At 37.3% G+C, this 23,498-nt stretch overlaps 1 protein-coding gene across 6 annotated transcripts in view; it reads left to right on the top strand.

Annotated features, from left to right (window-relative positions):
* MTHFD2L (methylenetetrahydrofolate dehydrogenase (NADP+ dependent) 2 like) overlaps positions 1-23,498 on the top strand; it is a 129,785-nt gene that overhangs the window by 24,349 nt on the left and 81,938 nt on the right. For all 6 annotated transcript variants that reach the window (XR_009350505.1, XM_059159144.1, XM_059159135.1 and 3 more), the window contains 2 exons: positions 14,581-14,733; positions 15,925-16,032. Coding sequence is in view for 5 of the 6 variants with exons in the window: in XM_059159144.1 (XP_059015127.1) it covers positions 14,581-14,733; positions 15,925-16,032 (261 nt within the window). In the remaining variant the exon portion in view is untranslated. The remainder of the gene's footprint in view (positions 1-14,580; positions 14,734-15,924; positions 16,033-23,498) is intronic.

Raw genomic sequence — 23,498 nt, 5'->3', positions numbered from 1 at the left:
AAGTCATATTATGTTAAAAGTTATGTCATTTGTAGGGTATGTATCAGTATGTAATATGAAAAAAAAGGCTGAAATAATGAGCTTTAAACATTGAGAGCCATTCTCAATGGCTAAAACTAACTAAACAATGAAGAGAAATTAAAACAATGGAGAGAAATTAAAATATCTAGAAGCTTAAAGTGTGCTGGAAATTTGCCATAAATATTTGTTATAACATGGGATTTGGTACAGGAGAAGTTTGGATTAAGTGGATTTCAATTATATGAACTGTATGAAAGCATTCAGATATAACCCTATAAACAGCAAGCACTAAATGATATTTTAATGTGGTGTTTTACTATTGCTTTATGACAACAACTATTACTGGTATGTGTAATTGCAAATATTTACCATTTACTATGGTTCCAAAGTGCTTTCTATATAGTAAATCATTTAATACCCACAGCAATTCTTACCGTAGGTGCTATTTTTTTTTTTTCAATCTGTGATGTATAGTTAAGGATTTGAAGTGAACTGAGAATCTTGTGTGAGGTCAGAGGTAGTGAGTCATAAAGCAATGCCAGGAGAAGGAATGATAGTGTCCGTTCAGCCATAATCATCATCCTATAACAGAGACTGCAGGGCAGGTGCCGAGAGACAGGCTTGCTCATCTCCTTATGTTTTCTTGCTTTCTTAAGTCTACTTTTCATCTATTTCTAAAACAAAATTATTAGGTAGAATGGGAAAACTCATTCCGTCTTATCTATCTCATTCTAACATAGCTTTTCAACTGTTTCCCTTTAATTATCAAGGTTGAAGTCTTTGATATTAACATCTTCCAATTCATGTAAGAGGATTAAACAAAAATTAGAATGAAATCTAGGATTAAAGGATTAAATCTGGAGGAATTGAGTAAGAAAAGTTAAAGTTTATTGTGTTGATTTAACAAAGGTAAACTTTTCTAATAATTAGTAAGCATAAAAATGGGGATATTGACCTAATTAGTAAGGATATAGATATATGCATTGCCTAAAACTTAATTATTAATTTGGAGAAAAAAAGTCTTGGCCATATTGCTTTTCTTAAGAGATTATACAATTTATGTATAGAGAATACTTATTGCTTTATTTTTAATGTTCTTGACAAGAGTAGGAAATTTCATCACTCTGGACTTGTTCATGTTTGTAGAGCCATTTATTCTGTTTATTTCTAACTGATATCCAAATTTTGACTTGAACTTTATGACAACATTTTTGCTCTTTCTCTAGGAAGAAAGCCCAGTTCTGTGGGACAGTTCCACATGGAATATTTTATTATTTTTTTTAGTAATATGTTTCCTCCACTGGACTGCTAGTTCCACCAAAGTAGGGAGAGTTGCAGTTAATATTTTATTCTGAAATCCACTCTGTATCATGGTAGACTTTTAGTGAATGTTGCTGCTGGAATGACTGAAACCTGTAACTTCCCAGCGACTGCTTTTTTTGTTTGTTTTAATTCAAGTCTCATCCTTCTGCATATTTTCTAAGAGTGGTGTATAAGTTCTGACACTGTTCAAGATTTGATGAGGATCCTCTATCTCTGTACCCCCGAAATCTTTCTATACCTATAGTATTTATTATATAGAAGACATGCCAGGATAATGCACATTTATTACGTGAATGGGGCTTTAACCTCTGACCCCTTAACTATATCAGTTCTCTTTCAAACATACCAGAACTGACTTCTTTCTACCCTTCAGGTCTCAGCTTAAATGCCATGACCTCACAGAGCTCTTCCCAGCTCATGTCCTCTGAAATTATTTTAATTCTGTTATTCCTAGTTTCAATGCTACCTTTCTCTGTGGCAGAAAAAATTCTCCAATAGCCATATGGTCCCTCACATGTCCCAGCTTCTCAGAGCAACTAGGTTATGGCCATGTGACTACTCTCTACTGGATTGTGAGGGGAAGTGACTTGTTTGGAGCCAATTCTGGACAGAGAATGGCTAAAAGCTGTTGTGTTCCCTTGCCACTCCTCTTTTTGTTGCAGTTATCATGGAAGCAAGGTGTTATGAATGATTGCAGATTTTAAGAAGGAGGGAATGGGATTTTTTTGGAGCTTTATGAATAAGAATTAAGTATCCTTTCATAAGTGACTCAGATTTCAGATTAAAACACACATGCACACACACACACACACACACACACACAAATTTGATGACAACTATAAACCTACAGATCTAAGAAGCTCAACATATACTTCAAGCCATATACCATGAAGAAAACTATACCAGAAACATCATAATCAACTTGTTCCAAAACAGTGTGATAGAAAGAATATTAAAAGTAGTGGAGGGTGGGGGGATTGCATTAACATATAGAGGAACACAAAGAAGAAAGACAGGAGGTTTCTTGTTAGAAACAATGTAAGCTAGAAAGCAAGCAAATAGTTTGAGCTTTAAAGTATTGAAAAGGAAAAAAAAAACTGTCAATCATGAATTCTATACTCAGGGAAACTGTCTTTTAAAACAAAGGCAAGATAAAGTATTTTTTCAGAAATTTAGGGAGAGGAGAACCCAGACAGAGCTGAAAACAATCATCAGCAGGCCCATAGTACAAAAAAATGTTAAAGGAAGTCCTTTGGACAGAAGGAGGTGATAGAAGATGAAAATACATGTCTATCCAAAGGAATGAAGAGCACTGGAAATGGTAGCTATGTGAGTGAATACATATCATATTTTTCTTATCATTCAAATCATCTTAGAATTGATATTTAACTGAAAACAAAAACCATGTAATATGTGGTTTGTAGCATAAATGAAACTAAAATGTACAATAGCATAAAAGTTGGGAGAGAAGAATGGTAGGATATTAATGTTAGATTTTTATACTGTATGGAAGTTATATATCACTTGAGGATAGACTGAGATAAATTAAAAGTCGATATAAAAGAAGCACAAGTGACCACTAAAAAAAAAAACAACAATAAAGTTCTATAGCTAGTAAACCAATTAAGGAAATAAAATGAAATCACTAAAAGTACTTAATTATTCTAAAGGAAAGAAGAAAAAGGGGGGGGGGAAGACAACAGTGAAATCACATATAAAGATGATAATTTTAATCACATAAAATATAATGTTGTAAATAACCCAATAAAATGTCAGAGGTTGTCAGATTGGATAAACTGTATGCTGCATGCAAAAAACACACTTCAAGTGTAAATACACAGAGAGGTTATTATCAAGGATGGAAAAGATATACCCTGTTAACACAAATTGAAGGAAAATTAGAATGGTTATGTTAATATCAGGCAAAGTGTATTTTAGAGCAATGAATATTATCAGGGATTAAAAAGGTTATGCCACAGTAATAAAGGGATCCATTTATCAAAAAGAAATAACAATCTTTTTTCTTTTGAAGAGTTTATTTTATTTGACAGAGAGACACAGCGGGAGAGGGAACACAAGCAGGGGGAGTGTGAGAGGGAGAAGCAGGCTTCCCTCTGAGCAGTGAACCTGATGCAGGGCTCCATCCCAGGACTCTGGGTTTGTGACCTGAGCTGTAGGCAGATGCTTAATGACTGAGCCACCCAGGCACCCCAGAAATAACAATTTTAATCACTTACATACCTAAGAAGAAAGCTGCAATAATAAACTAATAGAAAAATTAAAAAACTAAAATAAAAATAGACAAATCCAAAATTATAATCATAGATTTCAATACCTGTTTCTCAATAATTGAGAAAACAGAAAATCCATAGGGATTTCAATTTGACCTAATTGACATTTGTAGATCACTATCCCAGAAAAGGACAGAATACACATTTTTTTCTTAGGTTTACATAGAACATTTACCAAGAAATAATGTATTCTATACCATAAAACAAATCTCAAATATGAAAAGATTCATGTTGCCCAAAGTGTTTTCCCTGACTGCAATGGATTAAATTAAAAATAACTAATAGAAAAATATCTGGAAATTTCCAAACACTTAGAAACTAAATAACACCCTTCTAAATAACCCATGTATTGAATTTAAAAAAGGGAAGTTAGAAATTATTTTTAACTTTTTATGAATACACAACATATCAAAATTTATGGTATGCTGCTAAAGCAGTATGTGGAGGAAATATATAGTACCTCTATACTTAATAATACCTACCTTAGAAAAGTAGATAGATCCCAAATTAACCTCAGCTTCTGCCTTAAGATACTAGAAAAAAAAAGCAAGTTAAAGACAAAGGGAAGACAAGAAAAAAAATAATAGAGATCAAAGCAGAAATTAATAAAATAGAAAACAAATAGTAAAGAAAATGAATGAAACAAAAGGTAAATTGATCAAGGAAAAAAAGATACAAATTACCAATATCAGGAATGAGAGAGGTGACATCACACAGATTCTAAGGCAATTAAAAAGATAAAAGGAATTATTTCTAACAATTTTATGCTGAGTAATTTGACAATTTTGATGAAGTAAACAGCTTTCTTGAGAGACACACACTGCCAAGGCCCATTCAAGAAGTAGGTAATGTGGGGCACCTGGGTGGCTCAAAAGTTCCTTTGGCTTGGGTGGTGATCCTGGGATCAAATGCCATATTGGGTTCCCTGCCTAGTGGGGAGCCTGCTTCTCCCTCTTCAACATCTTGCGTTCCCTCTCTTGCTATCTCTCTCTGTCATAAATAAATAAAATCTTTTAAAAGAAAGTAGATGATAACGTGATTAATTCTATTAAAAAGTTGACTTTGAGGGTATGTGCTATGGTGAGTGCTGTGAAGTTTGTAAACCTGGCGATTCACAAACCTGTACCCCTGGGGCTAATAATACATTATATGTTTATAAAAAAAAATTTTTTTAAAAGTTGACTTTGTAGTTAAAATTAATTCCACAAAGAAAGCTCCATATCCAGTTGGCTTCACTGGTGAATTCTATGAAATATTTAAGGAAAAAATAATGCTAAAACGGAAGAAATACTCCTGAACTCATTATGTGAGGCCACTATACCCTGATACCAAAAACCAGGCAAAGACATTACAAAAAAGGAAAGCCATAGACCAGTATCGTTTATGAACATAAATGTAAAAGATGTTAACCAAATCTAACAAAATCTAGCAATAATAAAGGGGATCATTCCTTATGACCAAAAGGGTTTATTCTAGGAATGCAACATTGCTTTAAAATTAGGAAATCAAACGTGTATTTAATCACGTTAACAAACTAAATATGAAAAGTCATATGATCATCTCAGTAGATACAGATAAAATATTTGGTAAGATGTATCGTTGATTTCTGATAAAAGGCCATCATAAAACTAATAATAAAAGGGAACGTCCTCGAACTGATTAAGGGGCATGTGTGAAAAATTTACAGCTAATATAACTGATCATGAAAGACTGAATGTTTTCCTCCTGTGATGAGGAAGAAGTCAAGGATGTTGGTTTAACATTGTACTTGAAATTCTAAGCAGCACAATAAGGTAAGAAGAAGAAAAAAAGCAAATAATACAACTGTCTATGTGTAAAATCCATTGGAACCTAGAAAAAAAAAAGGACTACCAATTCTACTAATAAGTGATTTTAGCAAAGTTGAAAAATACAAGATTAATATGGAAAATGCAACTGACATTTTGTGTATTAGCATCAAACATCAGGTATTGAAATGAAAAAAATTTAAATAACATCAAAAAATGAAATCATTAAGCATAAATTTGACAAAAGATGAGAAAAACCTGTACATCAAAAACTAGAACATTCCTAAGAGAAATGAAATAAAACCTAAACAATGGATCACTATACTATGTTCATGGACTTGAAGACTAAATGTTGTTAAAATGTCAGTTACTTTTACATTGATTTGTAGATTCAAGGAAGTCTCAATCAAAATCCCATCATACTTTTTTGTAGCAGTAGACAATCAGAGTGTCAAATTCATATGGAAATATGAAATACTTAGAATAGCTGAAACAGCTTTGAAGATGGGTAACATGGTTGGAAGATTATTAACACTACCCAATTTTAAAATTAATCAAAAATCTTAAAAGGTACAAACCTTCAGTTACAAAATAAGTCATGGGCATATGATGTGCAGCATGTACTAAAATTAATACCATATTGCATATATGAAAGTTACTAAGAGTAGATCTTGAAAGTTCTCATCATAAGAAAAAAATGTAACTGTATAGTGATGGATTTTAATTAGATTTGTTGTGGTGATCATTTTGCATTATATGCAAATATCAAACCACATTGTATACCTGAAACTAATATAGTATTAGAGTTTAATTATACCTTAATAGAAAAAAATTTTAAAATAGACTACAAAGAGAAAATATTTGCATGGCATATATCTGACAACATAGGAATATACAGAATATATGAAGAGCTCTCAACAATCTCTGTCAAGAAAATAAAAACAACCTGAGAAAAGTCAACTTCTAGCCAGAGTAATGTAAGTCCTTTTGTCCTTACCACAAGAAAAAGCTGAACAAACTGAAAATTAGTTCTTTTCTGGACCATCAGAGAACTGAGGGTGTAGGGCAAACCACCACCCCAAAATCTGGAGAGAGGCGAATACAGAGTCAGAACCAAGATCTACTGACATTGAACAGAAGCTACTGGGACTATACACTGATATCTTAAAGAGACTCCTAAATGGAATTTTGATGAGCTTTTGGAGGCCAAAGTATGCTAGTTTAAGAGTGAGAAACTCCTGGGCCCATAGTTTTGGGTATGGCAGCAAAAAAATCACAAGGTGTGACAAAAGGCAAATGAAAACAGTTTGAAGGGACAAAACAAGCATCAGAACCAGATTGACTCATGACACAGGTTTTGGAATTATTGAACAGGGAATTTAAAGTAACCGTGATTCATATATTAAGGGGTCTAATGGAAAGAGTAGATAACATGCAAGAACAGATGGGCAAGGAAATCAGAGAGATGGAAACTCTCAGAAAGAATCAAAAAGAAATTCTAGAAATCAAAGCTACTCTAACAGAAGAATGCTTTGATGGGCTCAGTTGTAGACTGGACAGGCCAAGGATAATATGCTTGAGAACATGCCAGGAGAAATTTCTCAAACTGAAATGCAAAGAAATATTTTAAATTTAAAAAAGAAGAAGAAGAAGAAGAAGAAGAAGCGGGGAAAACCCCCAGAGCATCCAAGAATTGTAGGCCATTTTAAAAAAGTTAACACTCATGAGTTGGATACCAAGATAAGAGAGAAACAGAACAACAACAACAATAAAAGATTTGAAGTAATACTGACTGAGACTTTCCAAAATTAAAGACAAACACCAAACCCAGAGAACACCAAGCAGGATAAATTCCAAAAGTGGTCAAAACATTTGAACAGACACTTCATCATAGAAGAAATAATTACATGAATAGATACTCAGTGTAAGTAGTTATTAGGGAAATTCAAGTGGAAACTGTAATAAGATTCTATTAAACTATTAAACAGTTAAAATGGCTGAAATGAGAAAGACTACTGACCTTACCGTATATTGGTGAGGAGGTGGTGTTGCTGATAGGAATGCAAAATGGTTCCCTTTGAAAATAATTTGGTCATGTCTTAGAAAGTTAAATGTATATCCATTATATGGCATAGCCATTTCATGTCTACATATTTACCTAAAAGAAAAGCAAGCACATATCAATATGAAGAATTGTATATGCATGTTCATAGGAGCTTTATTTCCTTACAATTCTGAAGGCTAAAAATCTGAAATCAGTACCAGCATGGTCAGAGTTGGTGAGAGCTCCCTTCCTGGCTTTTGGACAGTTCCCTTTTTTTCTTCTGTATCCTCACAAGGTGGAGAAAGAAAGCAAACTCTCTTGTATCTCTTTTTATAAGGGCACCAATTCCATCCTGAGGGTTCCATCCTGAGGGTTCATTCCTGATGACCTCACCTAGACCTAATTACTTCCCAAAGGCCCCATCTCCAAATACTAATACATTAGGATTTGGGGCTTCAACATATACATTCTGGAGGGATATAACAAGTGGTTACTGGTGGTTGGCGGTTAGGGGACAGGAAAGAGGAAGGAAAAGGGGTTTGAGGAAATTCCAGAGTGGTGAATGTGCTCACTGATTGTGGTGATGGTTTTCACAGGCATATACATATAGCAAAGCTTATCAAATTATATACTTTAAGTATACATAGTCTATTATATTCAAATATTCTTAAATAAAGCTATGGTTTAAAAAACTAGATCTTTTAGGAATACAAATAAATGCAATAAAACTATGTAGAAAGGAAGTCAAGGGAATGATAAGCACAGAATGTAGAATGAAGTTCCCATTATGCTGCAGCAGGAAAAGGGATGGCTTGGTGGATGTATTGTGTGCTTGAACAGAGATTGCTATCAAGGCCCTAACTTCTGTTTTGGGTGGTGGATTTGCATATGCCTAGCTTATTATGAAAAATAGTTAATTACTTAAAATCAGACCTTGCTTGAACCAGTATTGAAGTTGTGTCACAGCCATGAATTATGATGTAACCAATTTCTGTATTCCCTCAAAAAAAAAAAAAAAGGCCAAATTTCAAACAGAGTATTTTGTTCAAATCATTTGTGACATACTTTGAATGTTTACACAGAAACAAAGCTATCCCTGTGATAGCATGTTCTCATTAAAAAAAAATTTTTTTTTTTTCTAACAGGTAACATTTTTATCAAAGAAATTATATGCAAGGTGAACAAAGTAGAAAACAATTCTCCTGCGTGTGGTTATGTTAACCAAGTGGTGGCAGCACTGAGTAGTGTTTTTTTGTTTTGTTTTGTTTTTAAGCCTAATGGTTTATAGTGGATGCTGAGTAAATTATTTTGATGTGATTTACATATTTGTATGATTGGTTGGTCCTGGTAGCCACGTATGTATCTCCCTATTTATTCCTAGGTGGAAGCCACCCCAAGGTCACTGAGATCTATAGAATTACCTCTTTTTGAGCAATTGCTCTCATAACCAGGTTACATCATGTAACTCAAGATGCCTGACTACTCAAAGTATCTTCCAAGATCCAGAATTGCCTGGAACCACTGTGATTACTTCTTTTTGTTTTCACTTCTTTTTTTTCTTTTTCCCTTACCATGATGTTCTAATTTATTTTTTGAGTGCATTCTGCATTGATAAAGAATTTACCAAAATCAAAAGGCCCTTTGAAACATCTGAATATTTCTTTGTAGAAAGTTTTTTTAAAAGGTCTGTTTGTATGACTGCCTTCTGACCCTCTTTATTCATTTACCAGTTCAAACAAGATGTACTGATCTGCATATAACTCTGTGCCAGGCACTAGAGGAAAGAGGTAGTTAGGACACGGGTGAGACCAGCTGCTCTTGTCAAGTTTGCAGGCGAGGTCCCCCAAATACAACATCTCTTCTTTTCCCTTGTGTGTTAGAGAAGCTCATCAGAGCAGACGTGTTCGCTCATCTGAGTGTTCTCCTCTGTAGAATATACACTGCTTGGAGTGTAGGTAGTACATTTGACAGAAGTCACTGTGTCTAGTGCCGAGGAAACCAAGGGCTTAAACCAGGGCAACTTTTAGATCTCCATATACTCTTGAGGTCACTTAAGAGAATTATGAAGGGCAAAGGCAGCAGCCTTTGTGTTATGTATAGGTTCCCACTTCCTGTTAATATGGTTCTTTCACAGCCTTTAAAATAGGTCGACCTAGGAATGTGCTACAAATTTTGTGTGGCTATAGGAGAGAGACTAAGGAAGGGTGGAGGGCCAGCCAGTTCCACCCCTTTATGGCCTAGACAGTACCTCCCACTCCACCTCCAAGCTCTACCAATTCTCATATTTGGGGGTGGAGTAGCAGAGTGAGATTAGACTCACTTCCCATTCCTTTTTTGTCCTCTGACTCCTCAATGATGAAACAGCTCGTAAATGATGTTGGGCAAGTACTTATCACCTGATAAGTATTTTCTGTCTCGAAACCTTGATGTGGAACCCAAAGGATTTAAATATTTCTTATTGGCTTGAGAACAGGAAACAGCTTCCAGAAGTATCTCCCTATTTACTCCTTCAAAATAATTAACTCATTAAGAGACGATAGCTAAATAATTTGATTAAGAAGACATTTATTCCATTAGAATGTAGGCTCCAGGGGGTAAAAATTTTGTCTTTTTGGTTCGCTATGTATCCTAAATCTTTAGGACAATATTGGGCACATGGTAGACACCCAGTAAATATTTGTTGAGTGCATAAATGAGCACATTTTCAAGGGCCTATATTTGTCTTCAGAGTGTGGACTTTGTCTTTCAGCATAAAACTCTACCTTAAATTTCTGACTTTTCAAGTCCTGAAAGGAAGAAATCAATAAAGAAGAGACAAACATGAGTCTTTTACTTCACCTTTATATTGGAAGATGTAAAAACGCCAGTTACTTAACAATGTTGATGCAAAGATACTGACAAAGATTTTAATGAAAGCGACCTTTGGTTTTTTATTATGTTTTTAAAGGATGGAATTCAGAGGTTGTAGAAGGATCAGACATCTTTTCCTTATGGTGGCCTGTTCTAATTGTTCCTGGTTGTCTCCTAGATTTTGTCTAGTTTCTTTCTATGAGTCAATAATGATAGTAATCATTTATGCAACAAATGTTTATTGAGTCCCTCTTGTCGCAGGCCCTGTTCTTTGTGGTAGGAATACATCAGGGCAAGAAAGTCAAAAAGACAAAAATTTCTATCCTCGTGGAGTAGCAGGAGAGATGGACAATGGAAAGTAAATGTGATAAATATCCGATTATATTTATTAGAAGTTGATGTGCTGTCAGAAAAAGAGGAGAGCATAGTAAAGGGATCAAGATGTTGGGGGATGCTTGTATTTTTGTTGTAGTTTTTGGTTGTAATTTTTCAAAATTTTATTATGAAAAACTTCAGATGTATAACTTCAAATGTATAACTAAAACTTCAGCGTGCATATCATTAACTACAGGTCAATATGCATGTTTTTAGGTGAAATTTGTGTTGCACTGAAATGCACACATCTTCAGTGTATTATTTCTTAAGTTTAAAAAAAAATGTAAACTTTCATGTAACTTCAACCCCTGTCAGAATACCAAGTGTTTTGTTTTGTTTTGCTTATGAATTGAGAGAGTTTTCTCATGTTCCTTTTCTGTCAGTCCCTGTACCTACCTTCATCCTCACTCCTAGGGAACCACTGGTCTGTTGTGTTTGTTTGTCTGTTTGTTTTCCCACATGCATGTTGCCCATATAAAGACCTTCCTTTGTAGAATGCCTGCTGGTGTATGAAACTCATTTAAAAAAAATGATTTATTTTCTTTTTAAGATTCAGTTTTGAGAGTTCTTTATATATCTGGATGCAAGTTCTTTGTCAGGTACGGGTTTTGCAAATATTTTCTCCCAGTCTTTGGCTTGGTATTCATGTTGTTAATGGTGTCTTTTCATGGGCATAAGATTTTAATGTTTCTGAAGCTGAATTGATCAGTTTTTTTTCTTTTGTCCTTTACGTTTTGTATTCTTAGAAAACTTTGCCTGTATCTAGCACACAAATTAAAGTTTTCACCCAGAAACTATTCAGTTTTAGCTTTTATGTTTAGATTTATAATCCATTTGTAATAAAATTTTCTGTATTCCCTGAAGTAGAGATTACGGTTCAGTTCCCCTCCACCTCCCAATATGGCTGTCAAGTTGTCAAGTGCTTTTTGTTGAAAAGATTTTCCTTTCTCCATTGAATTGCTTTAGCAATTAATAAGTGTGAATCTAAAGCTGGGCTCTTTATTCTGTTCCACTGATGTATATGCCTATCCCTACACCAGTACCATGCCATCCTGATCGCTGAATCTGTGGAGTGAGTCTTGAAGTGAGGTATTGTGAGTCCTCCAACTTCACTCACTTTCAAGATTGCTTTGGATTTTCCTGTGCCTGGTCATATAAATTTTAGAATCAGTCAGCCTCTACCAAAAAGCCTCATAGAATTATGATTGAGATTACATTGAAGCTATTGATCAGTTTGGAAGAATTGACAACTTAACACTATTGAATCTTTCAGTCCATGAACATAGCATACCTTCCATTTACTTGGGTCATCTGTCAGTGATGTTTTCTAGTTCTCATTGTAGAGGTTACCCTCAAAGTTAAAAAATTTACTTCTAAGTGTGTTATGATTGGTTAACTATTGTAAGATGTATTTTTAACATTTCATTTTCAATTAGTCACTCCTTATATACAGAAATGCAATAGATTTTTTTTTTTTAGGATTTTATTTATTTATTTGGCAGACAGAGATCACAAGTAGACAGAGAGGCAGACAGAGAGGCAGGCAGAGAGAGAGAAGAGGAAGCAGGTGCCCTGCTGAGCAGAGAACCCAATGCAGGGCTCCATCCCAGGACCCCAGGATTGTGACCTGAGCTGGAGGCAGAGGTGTTAACCCACTTAGTCACTCAGGTGCCCCTACAATAGATTTTTTTTAAAAAAGATTTTATTTATTTATTTGTCAGAGAGAGAGAGAGACAGGGCACAAGTCAGGGGAGCAGCAGGTAGAGGGAGAAGCAGATGCCTTGCTGAGCAAGGAGCCCAATGCGGGACTCAATCCTGGGACCCTGGGATCAGACCTGAGCCGAAGGCAGAGGCTTCACTGACTGAGCCACCGACGTGTCCCAACAATTGATTTTTTGTATTGATTTTGACTTTGTACTCTGTGCTCTTGCAAAATCCACTTTATCAGTTCTTTTATTGTTTTTTTAATTTTTTTTAGGATGTTCTGCGTTAATAACCATGCTATCTGTGGCTAGGGTGTTCAGTTCTTCCTTTCTGATCTTAGACCTCTTTTTTCTTTTCCTTGTATTATCACATTACCTAAGAGCTCCAGTAAAACACTGGATAGTAATGGTGGGAGTGACACTCTTGTCTTCTTTTCTTGAGGAAAAAGATTGAGCATTCCATTATTAAGTATAAGTTAGCTATAAGGTTCTTTTTTTTAAGATTTTATTTATTTACTTGAGAGAGAGAGAGCAAGGGAGAGAAAGGGACGAGGGGGAGGGGTAGAAAGAGAGGGAGAGGCAGACTCCCCACTGAGCAGGGAGCCCGAAGAGGGACTTGATGCCAGGACTCTAGCATCATGACCTGAGCCAAAAGTAGATGCTTAACTGACTGAGCCACCCAGGCACCCTGTAAGACTTTTTGTAAATGCCTCTCACATTGAGGACTTCACGTTTTGCTTTGCCTTTGCTGAACCACATGTGCAATCTCTGTGTAGTTCTCTGAGCCTTGATGGGCTTCTTGGAGTTTTTCTCATGTGTATGTTGATTAGGGGTCCGAGAATTGGGCAGAATTTATGGATAACACTTTGAAGCTCTACTCTGTGCCTTTCTCCTTTTCTGGATATATCCCTTCAATTTTCAGCTGCTGTGATAGCTCAAACTTTGTGCCTTGATTCCTTAAGCACGTAGGACCACAGATGTCTATCCAAGTTTTAGCTGTCCTGTGTCTAAGGAAAGTCTCCAAAATGGGAAACTCTCTGAGTGCCATTCCTGTCTTTCAGATGCCCAGATCTGTCTGTGTCTAGTGACTCCCCAGTGTTTTCCGGATAACTTTTTTTTTTAACTAACAGCAATAGGACTATACTTTGAGATGCATTTTGTGGTGCGCCTGGGTGGCTCAGTCGTTAGGTGTCCCCATCAACAACTGTTGATTGTTCACAAAGACCCAATTTCTGTATGAACATAATTCAGATTACTACTGGTATACCTGTAAGAAACTTTGGAGTTTCATGCTGGCAAATCGAATTTAAAGTAAAATGGCGGTAGTATCCCATTTAGAATACAGAAGACCTAAGGTACAAGGCGTAGCTTTTTGAGAACAATTTTAACTTGGGCTTTGATAATGTTCTTAAAAATTATATCTAAATGACATTCATTGTGTGATGAACAAAGAAACTTTTATGTAGCAAATAATACCTTTCTTTCAGTATATTAGGCACATGGGCTTATTGTAGGGTTTGGGGGAAGCTTTATTACTTCTACTTATTACTTTTCAAAAGGAAATGATGATTAGCATTTCCTGTCTCTTTTGATTAGTTTATTACTCTTATTATTTTTTTTCCTTCCAAATAGAAAACCAAAATGGTATTTTTGGATATCAGTGTGCTAGTGCTTTAGACAAAGGAGGCCTGTGTGTGTGTGCATGTGTGTGTGTGTCTGTGTGATCTGCTTTTCTGTTATGTCATTTGGGAGGAAGTTAGGCACATTAATGATGTTATGATTGTCTTAATACTAACAAGGCCCTTTTAATCTGTAATGCTGGAAATATCTAATAGAAGCCTATTCATGGAAATGTCTTGTATGGGAAAAACATAGATTTAAACCGCTAAGTAGGTAAACTTATCGAGGCAAAGATTTAGGACCTGGCGGTTTCCAGTCTTCATTGGCTTTGTTTCATCTCACACATTTTCCCCTCTCAGCACGCCAGCCCGAGACTCTGGCGGCGGTCCGTGGCAGCCGTCAGCCAAGCTCACTGCGGCTCACTGTTTCGGTGGAGAGGATAAGGACGGAGTGATGATTTCACACCTTTCCGGAAGCCAAGTCATGACGTGGGTCTTCAGATTTCAAGGAAAGACTTCCGAATAAATGGCCATTTTAAAGTCAGACCGATTGTATTTACGTTTCAGACCATGTGGACGAGCGAACCGTGTGCAATGGAATTGCCCCTGAAAAAGATGTGGATGGATTCCATATCATCAACATTGGAAGACTGTGCCTTGACCAGCGTTCTCTCATACCTGCCACCGCCAGTGCTGTTTGGGAAATCATCAAGAGGACAGGTTGGTAACTTGAGGCCCACGGGACGCATTTGTGCAGTGCTCTGATAGAACCGTTTCCTTACTGAGTGAAAGAGAACGACAAGCCATAAAACCTCAGTCTGTAGAAAGCTGTAACGTTTTAGAAGTCAAAGAATAATCCAAAATTGAATAAAATGAGGAGCGCATGCCAGGTTACAGGTAACTGCCATTGAACCTTGTAGGAGTGAATTTTCCCAAGAGTAGGTTTGTCTCCCTCATTTTAAATTATACACTTAATGTGCATTTTCCAAAATGAATTGTGGTTTTCCTTACCTTTAAAAACAAAATGTGATGAACATATTGGAGCCATCTCTAAAGATCCTAGGTTTTTACTAGAGGCATTTACATCTGAATTATGCTCTAAGTGCAGTAATATACCCTCGGACCCTTGAGGTGTATAGAGAGATGTTTGTCTCTACTTTAATTAATTCCATACTGCCTTTATGTTTGTGACTGTCCTGCATCCCTACTGTCCCTTCTGTTTCTGACCACATCTTCTCCTTTTATCTTCTAGGATGGATTCTAGCACCATCCTCTTAGGACATTACTACTTGTAAAAACCTTAATTCTAACTTCTTCATTTTATGTATGAGTCAATTGTGCCCAAACCAAGTAGAGTGTGTTATATCTAAAAATTTTATCTTTCCTATCTTTTCGAGTCCGTGAAGTTCAGCACCTCTTTCTGATAGGGTAAAGGGCATGAGCTTTGTAAAAATATATATATATATATATATATATATATATATATATATATTTGTAAAAATATATATATATATATATACTTTTCCTCCACTTTATTTTGTTCCAGATTTGCTGAAAGTTTGATTGCCAATTAAGCTCAACATTGTTTTACTTTGCTTACTTTATAATTAGTAGTTAATATATTTTAAGTCTTTTCATGTCTAACTCTTCATGTGAATCTCCATGTTTAAAAGTAATTTAATGGCAACTTGAAAGTGTAGTTTTTTAATGAGGACAGTTACAGAGGAAGTGACAAATCTCTGAAGTGTAAAAAGAATATTCATAAATAATGAATGTGGCACATTATAGAGAAGCCACACAATAATGCAGATTTAATTAGAAGTTTTTAAAGAATGTTTTAATTGGCTGTTCAAATGTTTAATTTGCTTCTTATTGTTGATTCTTCATTTAAATCAAACTCTATGTTTTAAGGAATTGAAACATTTGGGAAAAATGTGGTTGTAGCTGGAAGATCCAAGAATGTAGGGATGCCCATCGCCATGCTTTTGCACACTGACGGAGAGCACGAGCGGCCGGGAGGTAGGTCGGGCCTTGATTCCATATATTCTTGTGATTTTCTTCGTTCTTAAAGTCGAGTGAGGACGTTTGGAAACGTGGCTCGGTATATTCATGGATTTATGCAAATAAAAGCCTCCCTCCTCCTTCATCTAGTGATATGAGCACCTTGAAAGTGAATAAAAGAATTGCTGGAAATATATGGCCCTTTTGTCCCTATTACTATTATTTTGGCCATATACATTTCCTTTAAATAATTGACAATACAAACATAAAGAAAAGTGGAAAGCCACTAAATACATAACAGTCTACGTTGTCAGTAGACTTCTGCATGCACACACAGACACACACACACACACGCATGCACACAAACACACTGATGTATAGAAATAGAGATTTCTTATCATTATTAACCTTGGTGAATTCCAGTGTCTTGATCTTAAATTTTTAAGCATTCCTTTTGGGATCTTTGCTGACATAAGACACCTGGAATAATTTCTTAAGCCACAAAGTCCTATGGAAAGAGAAGCCCAGCCATTACATATCATTTACTTAAAATAATGAGTGAGAGTTTTGAATATTCCTTTTCCTTCCTGGGCCTAAGGATTTAAATATTGCCAGTAATCAAAATGTATGTGCGGATCACAGTAAATTAGGGCCTGATGATTAGGGCCAGGTAACTTCAAAAAGCTTTAGTCTTGAGGAGCTCTTTGAAAGGCGAAATCTAGTAGTACGCACACAGTTTTCATGGTGAACATCGAGGAGCTCTTTGAAAGGCGAAATCTAGTAGTACGCACACAGTTTTCATGGTGAACATCGACAGCTCTAGCGTTACTGTTTGCTTCCAACTTAATCTACTAGGGCTTTTCTGTCTCTTAGGATGTAATATATTGATTCATATTTGCCTTTATGCAGTAATTTCTATGGTAAACAAGTTAAAACAACCAGAAATATTTACCTAGGTATACCATTTTTGTTGGAAAAAAATTTTTTTTCCAAAGATTTTATTTATTTATTTGACAGAGACACAGTGAGAGAGGGAACACAAGTAGGGGGAGCAGGAGAGGGAGAAGCAGGCTTCCGATCAAGCAGGGAGCCTGATTTGGGGCTCAATTCTCGGACCTGAGATACCAGGACATGGATCCTAGGATATGGGATCCCAAGACATGGGATCATGACCTGAGCCAAAGGTAGACGCTTAATGATGGAGTCACCCAGGCACCCCTGTTGGAAGGTTTTGACTCTGTGTCAGTGTGCAAATTTTACTTCATTTTCAACATTTTATTTTCTTACCTCATCAATAACATAACAAGCAGCATTGTGTTGTTCCACAAACTGTATGGTACTTTCTGGTAAGTCCTCTTATTTCATTCTCAGTCGTTCTGGCATATATTAATATTATTTGCATTTTGCAGCTAAAAGAAATGAACTTTAGAGGGTTCGGGTGACTTACCCAAGGCCACACGAGGAAATGCTGGAACCAGAGCTGGCAGCTGGATGCTGTCTGTGTTTAGGAGGACAGACTCACCTCCTGCCGCACCCTGTGTCCTTGGATGAGATATTTATGCCGGGCGAGTCTCTACTGCCCATATCCGTGAAGCGCAAATAATATTAATATCTCCTTCACTGGGTTAATGTGAAAATCAGATGAGATCTGAACGTAAAGTTCTAATTCTGGTGCTGACATCATACGTTAAGTACACGCTTGCTCAGTGGGAACCGTGGCTGTTACTATTATTTCTGTTATATGCTTAACTCAATAATCTGTGGACATATTAACCATAATGTTTTGAATAACATGATCCAAGGCTAAGGATGTATTCTTCACCTTGGTTTGAAACTTTATTGTCTTTCTCTGGTAGGTTTTATGTTTCCTTTTTTGGGATCAAATCTAGTCTTTGCTGCAATAATTTGTGTAAATGTAGAATTTATAAAGTCTGTAAAGTATTTGATTGGAAATATGGCATCATACTCTTCCAAATCATACTTTCCATTGTAATTTTTTTATAGATGTCAGTATATTGTATGTTAAGTTCTTGATAAGTTTCCATTGTCCAAAATTCCTAAGTCTAAGAAAATCAATTTATTCCTTCTTTCCCTTCTTTACGCAATTTTTAAATTAGACATCCCCTGTCATAATGCATATTAACTTTATAAATACTTTATATACTTCATATTATAAAATATTCTCATGAATGCATGTTGAAAATTGAATTAAAGTGGAATTAGTTATAATACTGGTTACTCACAGGTCAGATAGTTAACTTTCCACTTATTATAGCAGCACCTAGGTGCCGTTATAATTACAGTATCTAAAACGTAACAAATTATATTAAAAATGATGTTGGGCCGTTTGCAACATGAGTGGTGTTTAACCTCATGCCTATTTAATGGGAGTGTGGTGACATATATGATTAATATAATGAATTGTTGAGAGCTGCTTACTGAAGATTTGGAGTCTGTGGGAAAGTTAATATTTCAAACGTCCCTGTCTGTTAGAGCAGTAATTATGTGCCGTGACTACATGTGCATTGTTAGCTAATGGAGATAATGAAGGAGGATTACCTCGGCAAATTCATATCTATAGAACTGTTCTGATGACACTCGCAATGTTGAGCGTTCGGCTCACGCTGTCTTTCTTTGCCAGAAGAGATTCAGAACCCCAATGATTCATTTGTGTCTTAAAGCCAAAGATAATCGTACGAGAAGAAAAATGGCCATACTGTCATTTAGCTTGATTAATATGTATCTACTCCTGGCTAGCTTTGAGTCCTGATTATTTAGGACATCAATCCCAGCTGTTTGGTGAGAAAGAGCCTATTTTAATTCCTCAAAGGCTTGAAATATTTAAAGGGCTGAGAATGTGCTCGAATCTTGAGGTAAAAAGTAATGCTAATGCTTGACCCAGTGGGGTTCTGCAGGGAGAGTATCTTCTGTTGAGGACGTGGCATCACAGAAGGCTTTGTGGAGGACACGGCATTTGAGCCACTCTGTAGTTTATAGAGAGCAGGTGAGAGATGGTTCCTGTCTTTCAAGAGCTCACAGTCTTGGTGGTGAAGGGGGACGTTGATACAGAGGTACACAATATACATGTAAGGGTGTTTTAAATTATAAATATTCAATGGCATGAAATAAAATTCGCCATCTCTAAGCAAACATTGCATTTGCTTTGGGAAGCCTGTGGCTAATTTAGGGGATATAAAGATATTGACGATGGAGAATCTCTTCTCTTGAGCTCCACTCCTTATAGCGATGTTTGAGTACAGTTGTGACCTACTAGAGGACACTGTGTCTTCTTTGAACTTGATTGTATACCCAGGTTCACCTTTTTTTCAGAATGGAAACTGAATGCCATTGGTCTCAGCCCAATGTCTTCATTTTTTAGCTTTACTGTGAGGAAACAAGAGAGACATTCTTGAGTTTCTCTAACACAGAATTTCCTACAAGATAACAAAGTACCATAATGACCAGGTGTTAAGATTATTACTTGTCACCAAAAGAATACAGAATCTAATTTTATTTCAACGTTTTTTTTAGAGTTGGTGTTTTTCTGTGTATTTTCTATTCTTATGTAGGACATCCCATGTAGACAGACTCCCCCAAAATTGTCACGACATGTAGCTACATGCTTCTCCTTTGGCTGAAAGGTTGTGGTATCATTGCAGTTCCTACATTGATGCAGGAACTTTTTCTTTTTTTAAAGATTTATTTATTTGAGAGAACCAGAGAGAGAGAACACAGTCGTGTGAGCGGAGAGGCGGGGCCGGGCGGGGGGATGGGCAGAGGGAGAAGGATAGAGTCCCAAGCAGACTCAGGGCTGAGTGCGGAGCTGGTGTCGAGCTTGATCTCACATCCCTGAGATCATGGCCTGAGCTGAAACAAAGGGTCAGATGCCCAGGCTCCCCTCTACAGGGACTTTTTCAAATAGCATTTGAAAGGGACAGCAAGCCGATTATGCTTAGAGTTCTATGGGCTCAGGGGTCTTCTGGATTTCGCTCAGACAATATGCATTCAGTACTTAATTCTCCTGTGAGATGCTGCAGGGAAGACTGGTAGAAAAGACTTAGCTCTCTGTGTCTGGAAGATGACAGTCCGCATCTGCAGAGTTCATCTCTGGACACTGTTTTCTCCCGATGCGGCTTCTGCATTGAGGTTCAGCTTTTGAATTCCATCTGCCCTTCTGCTGCACCTTTCTATGTATCAGGTCATTTCTATTCAAGGGGCAGGCTATGTGAATGGAAAACCTAATGTAAGATGTTTCGCCAAGAGAATGCCCTTCCTTTGTGAAAATGGGCTCCAGGTGTGAAAACGAACACCTGCCAGACTAGGACCGTTCTCTCTCCCCTCCAGGAGGTGCTGTCGGGAGGCAACCCGGGAGCAGACGTTCCAGGCAGTGCAGTGTGATCTGAGTGGTTTGTGTGATGGAGCTCAGCCCAGTGCCGGGCTGGGCCAGGCGCTTTCGGGTTTCAAAGAGAGGAGCCAAATAGGAACGCCTAGGAACGCAGGAGTCACGCAAAGGCTCACCCCACAGGCACTGAGACTTTGTCTTGTTGGCAGCAGAGTGGAGTGGGACGTGTGCTGCCTTCATGGAGTGAACCATTGTCAAACGGGGGCAGGGGGATGGCAAGCATTTCCTCTCTGTTCCTCCCAGCCCACTACCCTGTTGGAAGGACCCGTGGTGAGAGATTGGAGATAGTATGTCTTGTGATGCCTCTGTGCCCATGAGAGACCTTACTGAATTCCAGCACCGAGTTTGCATTGAAGAAAGCAATAGGAAATAAAATGATTGCTCTAGTCTCCTTTTCTAAGCTGAATGATATGAGTACTGCTTCATTGTTTTAAGATTTTATTTATTTGACAGAGAGAGAGCACAAGCCAGGGCAGGGTGAGAGGGAGAGGGAGAAGCAGACTCCATTGAGCAGGGAGTCTGATGTGGGGCTCAATCCCAGGACCCCTAGATCATGACCTGAGCTGTAGTCAGACACCTAATTGACGGAGCTGCCCAGGTGCCCTGAGTACTACTTAATTCTTAACATCTCCTAAATTCAACCAGCTCTTATCTGGAAAGCACTGTACTTGGAAAATAGCGTGTTTTCTTACATCAGGAGGCTGGAACTATTACATTCTCGCAACCATCATTAAACATTATTTATTGATTCATTTCTTTATTTTTTTAAGATTTTATTTATTTATTTGAGAGAGAGAGAGAGAGACAGAGACAGAGAGAGAGCAAGTGAGAGCAAGCACCAGCAGGGGGCAGAGGGAGAAGCAGACTCCCCTTTGAGCAGAAAGCCTGAAGTGGGGGCTCCACTTCATGGGGCTTCATGATCCACTGGATCATGACCTGAGCCAAAGGCAGGTGCTTAAGTGACTGAGCCACCAAGGCACCCCTAACCTTTAAAAGGTAAAGTAAAGTTCACATTTTTCTCTTTCCCTCTCATTTTCTCTCTTTCCCCATGACCTCAGAGCATGAGACATTTATTTTATGACCAGCACAAAGCAGCCCTTTTTGTAGTGTCTCTAAGCCTGCATGTTCAAGGTACCACTCTATAGCTACATTCTTTTTTTTAAAATTATTTTATTTTATTTATTATTTATTTATTTATTTGACAGAGAGAGAGATCACAAGTAGGCAGAGAGGCAAGCAGAGAGAGAGAGAGAAGAGGAAGCAGGCTCCCTGCTGAGCAGAGAGCCTGATGTGGGACTCGATTCCAGGACCCTGAGATCATGACCTGAGCTGAAGGCAGCGGCTTAACCCACTGAGCCACCCAGGCACCCATCTATAGCTACATTCTATTACAGAAAGCTCAACCTCTTTTGCAGCTCTTGGCACAATTATGGTGACTAATCATTCATTCCTAACTGTTTAATGGTCGGCTTTCCTACTAGACTGCAAGCTCAGGAGGACAGAGAAATAGCTGACTTATTCACCATCATATTCCCCACCTCCATGACAAAGAAACCAGCTCCTCTGTAAGAAGACAGCAGTATCTATTAGGAGCTTGAGGGGGAAAAAAATAATTTTAAAGAAAAGGATAGATCCTGAGTGTTTTACTGGAAAAACACGGTGATGTCTTTCAATTAATGTTGCCAGCAGTACCCTCCCCTCCATTCACGGTGTCCTGAGATCTCCTCTCTCCTACCAATGACAGTCATAATCTTAAATCACTTAATTTAAGTGTCATTTAAGATTTAAAGTCTGCTACTGTTCTTCACTTCAGACCAAAAAATCCCACTTATTAGGCAAAAACAAAACTATCTTCTACTTGAAATTAGGAAAAATTTTGTCTATGGCATACTGCCCTGAACACACCTGATCTCATCTGAAATTATTAGAAATTCCTAAAATCTGGAAGAAAACATTTCAGTCTCTACAAAAGAAATAATTCATACCATAAATATAAGTGATGATTTAGTGATTTAAAAACATAAAGTCAGGGGTGCCTGAGAGGCTTAGTTGGTGGAGCTCCCAGCTCTTGGTTTTGGCTCAGGTCAAGATCTCAGGTCCGTGAGACTGAACTCTGCTGGTCTCTACACTCAGCGGGGAGTCTAATTGAAGATTCTCTCTTTCCCCCTCTCTCCACGTACTTGCTCTCACTCCAAAATAAATAACTAAGTTTATAAAAATAAATAAAGTCAGTGCCAAGAGTGTTATTATATAAAGGTACTAAATATACTTAAATAGTGTGGGCTGCACTCTGTTTAATCAGTAAATATCTCTGAAGTCTCTTCTTTTTTCTTCTTCTTATAATTTGTTGCTTTTTGTATTTTGAGGTCTTTTTCTATTTCCCATTGTGTATATTTCTCTACACTTTCAAGGCATCTCAGTGCTGCTCCTCTGTACCCTCTCCCTCATCGTTCTCTTTTTAACCCCTTACCTGTCATTCTTCAGCCTCTCAGGTAGGGGCACGCCCTCTTACTCATGTCTTGTATGTCAGCTCAGATAGAAGCCTCGGGCAGGCTTTTCTGATAGCGCATCTCACCCTCTCACACACACCATCATGGATGCACTGAAGAACTTTTCCTTCACGTCATTGGTCAGTTTGTGATAACCATTTCTTAGTGTCCTTATTTAATTACTGTTCATCCACACTCACTAGACTGTTAACCCCACAAAAGCAAAGACCACATCTGCTTATCTGCCCATTTTATCTCCAGCACCTCACACAATAGCTGTCCAGAGTCTTTGTTCAACAAATGAATGGGTAAATTTACTTTACTCCTGGAAGAGTATCATGAAAATTTTAATACAACTATTCATAAGCTGTATTCTTAGCAGCACCCGATGTACCACAAAATCTTAAATGGGTTTGATTTTTTTTTTAAAGGGGGAGGTGTTGTTCAAAATAAATTTGGGAAATCTGGATCAAATAAATCAATCTAGGGGTACCTGGGTGGCTTAGTGGGTTAAATCCTCTGTCTTTGGCTCAGGTCATGATTCCAGGGTCCTGGGATCGAGCCCCACATCAGGCTCTCTGCTCTTCGGGGAG

This window comes from Mustela lutreola, chromosome 1, assembly GCF_030435805.1.
Source record: "Mustela lutreola isolate mMusLut2 chromosome 1, mMusLut2.pri, whole genome shotgun sequence".
Taxonomy (NCBI): Eukaryota; Metazoa; Chordata; class Mammalia; order Carnivora; family Mustelidae; genus Mustela; species Mustela lutreola.
This window is presented reverse-complemented; position numbering and strand designations above follow the sequence as displayed.